At 52.8% G+C, this 8,392-nt stretch overlaps 1 protein-coding gene across 1 annotated transcript in view; it reads left to right on the top strand.

The window, feature by feature from the left end:
• MATN1 (matrilin 1) overlaps nt 1–6,499 on the top strand; it is a 16,354-nt gene extending 9,855 nt beyond the window's left edge. The window contains exons 6-8 of the mRNA XM_042021938.1: nt 1,754–1,906; nt 3,590–3,670; nt 5,278–6,499. Coding sequence (XP_041877872.1) covers nt 1,754–1,906; nt 3,590–3,670; nt 5,278–5,327 — 284 coding nt within the window. The 3' untranslated portion in view covers nt 5,328–6,499. The remainder of the gene's footprint in view (nt 1–1,753; nt 1,907–3,589; nt 3,671–5,277) is intronic.
• The last annotated feature ends 1,893 nt before the right edge of the window (nt 6,500–8,392 follow it).

Genomic DNA, 8,392 nt, shown 5'->3' with positions numbered 1-8,392 from the left:
GGGATGGATGGGATGGATGGGATGGATGGGATGGATGGGATGGATGGGATGGAGTTCCACCCGTTGGAGTGGGACGCACCCAGGTCTAATTGCTCCACACAAACGTGGAGGGAACTGCAGGGGGAGCTCAGAGTTAGGAGGTTCCAGCATCCTCAGGGTTGGATGGGGCTTGGAGCAACCTGGGCTGGTGGGAGGTGATGGAACAAGAGGAGCTTTAAGGTCCCTCCCAACCCAAGCCAGTCTGGGATTTGTCCGGGGTTGGTCAGGAAACCCAGCCCAGCATCAGAGGCACACGAGAGGCAAAAACAACAAATCCCAGGAGCTGTAGGGCCGAGCATGGCTTGGCTGCATCAGCCTCAAGGCCTGGAAAAGGCAAAAAAGCCCCAATAAAACAATAAACAAAGCACAGACGCGGATTAAGGAGGAACCCCAGGCACATTAATAAGAAACTTTCCTCAGCTGCTGTTGCGGGGAAATGCTCAGTGGCCACACACGGATGGATTTCTGTGTCTGAGCCCCATGAAATATGAATGCCTCGAGAGCTGCCCCTGTGCTGACCCACTGAGCGCGTTCCCAGTCTGACACCCCTGTGCTAAAATGATCCAGCCCTCGGGAATTCACTCAGGAATTGCTGAATCCTTCCCTTCCTTTTAACTTGGCTCTCCACCACTAGATGGGACTCGGGGCCAGCACATAACCGGAAAGGTCAGGGAGCTCGTGGAAAACCAATGTTTACAAAGCACTCTGACATCTTACGGGGCTGTGCAGCTCTCATAAAACAAAAGGTTCTTGTAAAGAGCATTTATAGAATTTATTCCTCCCTGGTGATAAAACTTTGTGCCGTGTCTCTCCCTCCTCTCTTGTCCCCGCGAGGAAATCTCTTATCTGTCCATAAGTTATGGCTGGGGGATAAACAAGTGCTTAAAATGAGACTGCAGAATTGTTCAGCGAGCTGAGCCTTGGAAAAACAAAGCGATATTGGATATATCCAGAGAAAGGCAAAAAGGGGAGCAGGGAAACATTCCCAATGCCTGGGCATGGACAAGGAGAGACCAATATTTCGAATCAGGGGTTAATTAATACCACCCAAGATGGGAAAATTGCATTTCAGTTCAATAGAAACGGCTTGAACGCAGATCAGCCTCTTGGCGGAGCAGGACAAAACCTGGACAAGTTCTTAACTCCCAGTGGGGGCTGCAGTTTTAGGAGGAGACTCAGCTCCGTTCTGCTGACCCCAGGTCCCTGCTGCAGGGGGCTTGGCCACTCAGGGGCTCATTAACAGGCCTTGATTAACAGGGGCTGAGCCTATTTTGGAAACTTCCAGTTTCCCTTTGCTGTGTTATCACTTCCATATCAGTGGCACAGTGTTACCACTGCCTGTCCTTTCTTGCATCTCCAAAACCTTGTTCCTGTGCTCGTTGGCTGGGAAATTCCAGTAAAACTCTGCCTGCAAAATTATTTTGGCCCCTGTTTGACCTGGCTGAAAGAAGCATCTCCAAAACCTTGTTCTTGTGCCCACAGTGCTTGTGGTCTGGTAAATTTTAATAAAAACTCTGCCTGTAAAATTACTTTGGCCCTATTTGACCTGGCTGGAAGGAGTCTGGAAGAGCGGAGGTGGGGGGGTTAATTCCCAGTTAGGATCTGGAGCTGTGTGGGGCCTGAGGGTCCAGGGGGTGGATGAGGATGTCCAGCCTGGCAGGGATGGCACTGTGCCAGCTCTGTGCCGCTGACAGCATCCCGTTCCCGGATTTAGGATTTCGGATGTTTGCCGTGGGAGTTGGCAACGCCGTGGAGGATGAGCTGAGGGAGATCGCCTCGGAACCAGTGGCTGAGCATTATTTCTACTCTGCCGACTTCAGGACCATCAGCAAGATTGGGAAGAAGCTGCAGATGAAGATCTGTGTTGGTGAGAGGGGATTAGGGATGGAGGGGTTCAGTCACAGCGTTTGAAGGCTGCAGTGAAGGGATGAAAACGCCCTTGGAGGAGCTGCAGATGAAGGTCTGTGTGGGTGGGGGGTTTGGGGTTCAGTCAGTGTTTGCAGTGAAGGGATGAAAATGCTCTTGGAGGAGCTGCAGATCTTCAGTCTGTGTGGGTGGGGGGTTTGGGGTTCAGTCAGTGTTTGAAGGCTGCAGTGAAGGGATGAAAACACTCTTGGAGGAGCTGCAGATCTTCAGTCTGTGTTGGTGAGAGGGGGTTGGGGAGGGGGTTTATTCCCAACATTTGAAGGTTGGAGTAGAGGGATGAAAATGCCCTTGAAGAAGCCAAAGATCTGTGTTGGTGAGAGGGGGTTGGGATGGAGGGGTTCAGTCAAGGCTGGAGTGGAGGGCTGGAAACGCCCTTTAGATGGGTGTTATAAAAATCTCTCTGTTCCTGGCGTGTGGAGCTGGCAGAACACACAGAAGGACCAGGACACGTCAATATTTTGGGTGGTTGCCTGAAGAAAAGCAGCCCCCACACCTCAGCCAGTCCCCCTCTCCCAAATCCTTGTCCTTCCCTTTTCCTGCACCCTCTGCCCTTCTTCTCCTTCAGAAGTTATGAATTTGTCCCCAGATTCCTAAAGATGGGATCTCCTTTTCTCCTGGAGAAGCTGGAGAGGGATAATCCCTGTGTCTGCAGAGCCAGGATTGCAAGGCAGAGACTCTTTGCCAATTCTCCTTAAAAAAGTGGGATCAATCCGAGAACAAGAGGATGGGATCTACATGAAACCCCCAACAAATTGCACTTAAAGATCATTCAAACACATTCAGGCTTCAGCCTTCAAAAAAAGAAAAGGAGATTTCAGAAAAACTCTTTGTTTGTAAGACACCAATTTGGGTAAATACGTTTGCATTTGAGTACTAAAAATAAAGGGAAGGCAAGGAGATATTTGCATTCCTTTGATTCCCAGTGCCAGTTTGTATTTCTCAAGGCTGCCTGGAAATCTTCTGTTAATCTCCAGCTTTAGGTTACTCCTGGCTGCTTTAAACCCACTGTGTTTTGGTGCAAGTGGTTCCTTTCCTTCAAAAATTCTCGCTTTTATTTCCTCCTTCAGTTTGCTCAACTCAGCGAGGCCTCGTAACCCCTCCCTTTCCTTCCCCGCCCCTTTTCCCTCCTGCTCCAGTCTCAGTTAATTCTCCTTGAAGAACAGATGTAAATTAGTGACACAAATTAGCAAACTGATTAATGCTCGTGGTTCCACCCGCTCAAGGACTGGAGTTACCCAAGCGAAGCTCAAACCAGACTTGGTGGCAGCAGTGCCACCAAGACGTTCACTGGACATTGTTGGGGACACAGAGGTTGGTTTGTGGTTGGTCGGATCCCAATTTTAGGGCAAACTTGAGGCATCAGGAGCAGAGCTCAGTGGGTTTTTAGAGAACTGGAAATCCAGGGAAAACTTTTCACAGCCGAAATAACAAGAATTTGTGACATTCTCCACTCATCTCCAGTTAAAGCCAGAAGAGATCAGTCAGATAATTAGAAAGAATTATATTTTGATTTCCTTCCTGTCTCTGACCAGGACAAGAAGAATTGTTCTGTTTCACTGGGCTCAGGGATTTTGGTTAAATCAATTTTTTTGTGCCACTCATCCCTTGCTGTTGTGACCCACAGAGGAGGATCCGTGTGAGTGCAAATCCATTGTGAAGTTCCAGACCAAAGTAGAAGACCTCATCAGCTCCTTGCAGCAGAAACATATCCTTTGGAAGCTCGTCCAGGACTGGCTGGGCTGGGCTGGGATTTCCGGAGGGGCCACAGGGAAGGTCTGTTCCCGAGGGAAGGAGTTGGGTTGGGCTTCAGGAAGGTGGAATGAGGCACTGAGGGGGGCTGGAGGTGGCGCTCAGAGCTCGGGGCTGGTGGCAAGGTGGAGGTTGGTCAGAAATTGGACTTGATGACCCTGGAGAGCTTTTCCAAGCTCTGGGAGTCTGGGATTGTGGGAAGATGGGGCTGCAGGCCCTGAGGCAGCTGGAATGGGAGGGCTGAGAGCAGCCGTGGCTGGGGCTGGGCTGAGGGCACAAAAACCCTTCCAGCTGATCCATCCCAGCTCTGTGGATGGGATCCTTTCCATGGCAGCGAATTCCCCCAGAGCAAACATCCAGCGCTGCTGGAATTCCTGCAGGCACTGCAGGGACAGAGGGTCCTCTGCAGCCAAACACCTCCGACTGCAGAGTGGGTGGTCTGGCTAATCCAGGGGGGTGCATCCACCCATCCCAAGTTGTCCCAGCTGGCCAAAACTCAGTGCTGGGAGATAAATCCCGATGGAGCCGTTCCCTGGAAGCATCTCTGGCCAGGTGAGTTGGATCCCACCAGAACCGACCTGGTGGGGCTGAGTTCTGCCCTGCTGGGCCCTTCCTAAAGTGGCTGAAAGAGAAAAAAGAGCCACGAAAAATTGTGAGTAGGATTAAAACTTCCCATGGGGAGGGGAATCCGTGGAGCCTCGGGTGGCTCACAGGGGCAGGGGAGATTTCTTACCACTGAGCATCAGGAGAGGATCCAATTTTAAAAGCAACGTTCTGATCTCCTCCCGCGTTTCTGGGCCCTGCTGTGGCACCCGCGCGGGTCCGTTCCTCCTCTGGAGCCGAGCGGAGCGAGATCCGTGACCTGTGTGGTGCAGAGGCCGCGGGAACTCACAGCTCTGCCCCCGCGGGTGCCTCTCCCAGACACCCAGGAGCAGGAGTCAGCGACAGGAGCAGAAAGCTGCTCTGGAACTCCAGGAAAAGCGCTCTGCTCCTCTCCTCGGGGCCAGGAGCTCCGGCAGCTCCCCCCAACACTCCCCAGTGTTCAGCTCCCGGGTTTGCTCCTCGTTTCTGAGTGAATCCATGGCTGTGGGAGGACATGTGAGCACAGACGGCTCCTGCCTCCGCTGAAATCCATCAGCCTAAGCAGGGCTGGGAGAGCCAGAGGGGATGGGGGCAGATTCCCTCTGCTCCTGCTCCCGGCAGGGCAGCACTTCCATCCTCAGCCTGGGATCATGGAATCCTGGAGTGGTTTGGGTGGGAAGGGGCCTAAATCCCATCCCATCCCACCCCTGCCCTGGCAGGGACACCTCCCACTGTGCCAGGCTGCTCCCAGCCTCAGTGTCCAGCCTGGCCTTGGGCACTGCCAGGGATCCAGGGGCAGCCACAGCTGCTCTGGGAATTTCATTCCGTGGCCTCACCACTCTCCCAAGGAGCAATTCCTTCCCAATATCCCATCTAAACCCCTCGTCTTTTAGTTCAAACCTCACCCCATCACTCTGTGCCCACATAAAAACTCCCCCTCCCAACATTCCCTGTCGTTTTTCCTCCTTAACTCCTCCTCACTGGAAGCTGTGGCCAAAAGGATCGAAGCCCTGGAGAACAAGATCATCTAAAGCCCCAGCACAGCAGTTTTTCACCTCCTTCCCAATGTCACAGAACCAGAACTGCTCCACTTGTCAGGGAGGGCAGCTCAGCCCCGGGGCTCTGGGCAGCTTTTTTTAAGGTCTAGGCTACCTGCATTTGTTTAAAAGGAAGAATTAGAACAGTAGAGCAGACTTTGTATAAAGGGCAGAGCACGGCGTGTGACTGAGAGACCAGGCTCAAGTTTGTTGCATCTATAGAGTGCATATATTAAAAAAAACCCAAACCTGGAAAGATTTTTTATTTAAAGCTTAATATATATTAATGTGTTAAGGAGTCCTTGATGGTGAGTTCTGTGAATCCTCTGCTGCAGCTTTAGTTTCTATGCATGAGATAATTTAATTTAAAAGTCAGAGTGGCTCGGATCGCCCTCAGCTGCTGGGTAAACGCCAAAGCTGAGCTCCTGGCTGTGGTCAGGAATCAGGCGAGGTTTAGTCCTGATCCTGAGCATGCTCTGCAGACAGGGACGGGCTGCTCCTGCTTGGGTCTGTCCAGAGCTGTGGAACAGCAACGGGAGAAGCTTTCCCAGCAGGGAATGGGGGCAGCGTCCCAGCGCCCTGAGCTGGGCCCGCTCCGAGGGACGTGCAGGGGACATCCCTCTGTGCCTCCGAGTGACACCAGCCCGGTGTCCCCTGCTCTGGGCGATCCTGACAAGGCCCAGGGGCTCCCTGTGGCTCTGACCCCAGCCAGATGTGCCCTGCTGTGTCCCCACACCCTCAGCTGGAGCTCCAGCCCATCGCCCCACCCCGGGAACGCTGCCTGAGCTGCCCTGGAAGCAGAGCCTCGATCCCTGTGCCCACCAGAGGCTCCCTGGCTCACCCCACGCCTCGAAGCACCTTCCGAGCTCAGCCCAGACCGTTCAGACTCTTCTGCTCCTGGATTCCCTGGGAATGGGGGCTGGGAGCACCTGGGGCTGCCCGTCCCTGCAGCTGTAGCTGGCCACGGGTCCCCACGGCACCGCCGGATGCCTTGGGGGAGGTTTGTGGGGTTTTGGGGTTTGTTTATGGGGTTTTATTTTTTGTATCAAAATATTTATACTTGAGACAACGCGAGAAAAGCTTTTCGGGGCGACTTGGCCTGTTCAGAAGTGTCAGCAGAGCAGATGTGGTTTGGTTTTGGGGAAATATTAAAAGTTTGCTGGAAATCTGGAAGCCAGCGTCGTCCTTTGTGTGAGTGCTGAGGAGGTTACCTGACAGCAGCACCCCTCCCAGGGCTCCTTACGGGAGGAAATCAGCTCATGTCAGATCCTCTTAGCGAAGGGGAGAAACGAGCCCAGAGAGAAATCCAGAGCCTGCTCTCCGGACAGAGCTCCCTTTGCGGCCCAAATCATCCATTTCCCTCCTGGGGACGCAGGGACGGGTCCAGCACTGGGTCAAGGACTGCGGGCAGCTCTCGGTGGCAAAGCCTCACCCTCCCAGGGAAATCCTGAGTATCCCGGACCTGGGGTAACCCAGGAGCTCCCAAACCTCTTGGGGTGACCTCTTGTCTAATCCTACTCACGAACTGTGGATGTTTCTTATCTGTGGCTCGGGAGGAGCAGATCCTGTTGCCATCATTTGTGGGATTGTTCCAAGTGCCCCTGTGGGAGCGCCTGAGCCTCTCTGTGGGAATGAGAGCAGATTCAGACACGCAGGTACCTCTTAACCCCCTCTCCCAGGGCTGCGAGTCCCCGCTGCCACCCAAGGAATGGTTTTCCTCACGTGGAATCACTTTCCATCTTAAATAGACTTAAAACGGGAGCACAGAACCCCTGCAGGAAAGTAGAAGTTGTTTCTGCACCTTCTGGTTCTCAGCTTTTTTCCTTGCTCCTCACTCTTTTTTTCTCCTCTTCCATTTTCCCCTCTCTTCCATCAGCTGATCAGAATCCACCCCCGTCTGATAAGGTTAATCATTAATTAATTTTCTTTTATTTCCAGCTGTAATCCCTTTGCCCACAATGGGATTGAGCTCCCGTGGGTAATTTCCTTATGTGCTTATTTATTTATTCTTTAAATGCCTGAGAAGGAGAAATTTCATGGCCTCAGGATGTGGAAGATGGATTTGATTTTAATTCCAGCATGGAAATGCCCACGTGGGAAGGCAGCACTGCTGTCATCCTGCAGATGAAGCTGTTTCCCTGATTTTCCAGGAAAGCGGAGAAATTCCTGGCTGGATCTTTGCCTCCACCCCTCAGCCCACTTTGCCCAGTTCCAGCGAACCCAAAAACTTCCATAAAACTCATTTTTGGGGGGGGAAGAAAAAAATTTCCAGCCTTTCTGGGGAGGCTGAGCCAGGCAGGGCCATTCCCGGGGGCAGGGATTCCAATCCCAGCTCTTGGGATGAAAGGAGCTGATCCTGAGCATCGCTCCTGCAAGGCACCTCCAGGCAGGACCCGGGGGACTGGATCCCTCCTGGATCCTGGAGTTCCTTGTTTCGGGAGCACAGACACAGCAGCTCTCCTTCCCTGTGGGTTTTTTATGGAGAAAAGCCGTTATATCCATTTTTCCCTCTGCGTTTCTCCCGGAGTTTCTCTGCCCATCCCTCCCGTCCATCGCTCTCCAGATTTCTCTGGTTTTTGCTCATCAAAACCCCAATCCCGGCTAAACTCTGGATCACCCCTCACCCGGGAAAATCCCAACCTCGGACTGGGCCATGAATAACAAAACCAAAAGGAGCTTCAATTGCTGCTGTGGGGAACGTTCGGGGCTGTGGTGCAGATAACGCGGAACTAAACTAATTAACAATCCTTCTTCCCCCTTCTCCTTAAAACGACAAAAGCCGTCCCGAAGTCAATTAGTCACCGGGCTTTTGACATTCTAATTAGGCCGCACTAATGGATCGCCCAGGGGCGCGATGGGAGCCGGGAGAGGAGAATCCCCGCGCCTTTCCCGCAGCTCATCGCGCTTGTCTGGGAAGCAAAGGATGCTTCGCAGTCAAACACAGCATTCCGCATCCCTCATCCCGCAGGGATGGGCTGGAGAAGGGCTGGATGCCGGAGGAGGGAAACGATCCCGCTGCACACCGGGAGCTCCTTTCCCTTTCCTTTGGAGGAGATTTT

The sequence above is a fragment of the Corvus kubaryi genome, unplaced genomic scaffold, assembly GCF_017639235.1.
Source record: "Corvus kubaryi isolate FWS band 111438036 unplaced genomic scaffold, C.kubaryi_AGA036_p1.0 37179, whole genome shotgun sequence".
Lineage (NCBI taxonomy): Eukaryota > Metazoa > Chordata > Aves > Passeriformes > Corvidae > Corvus > Corvus kubaryi.
This window is presented reverse-complemented; position numbering and strand designations above follow the sequence as displayed.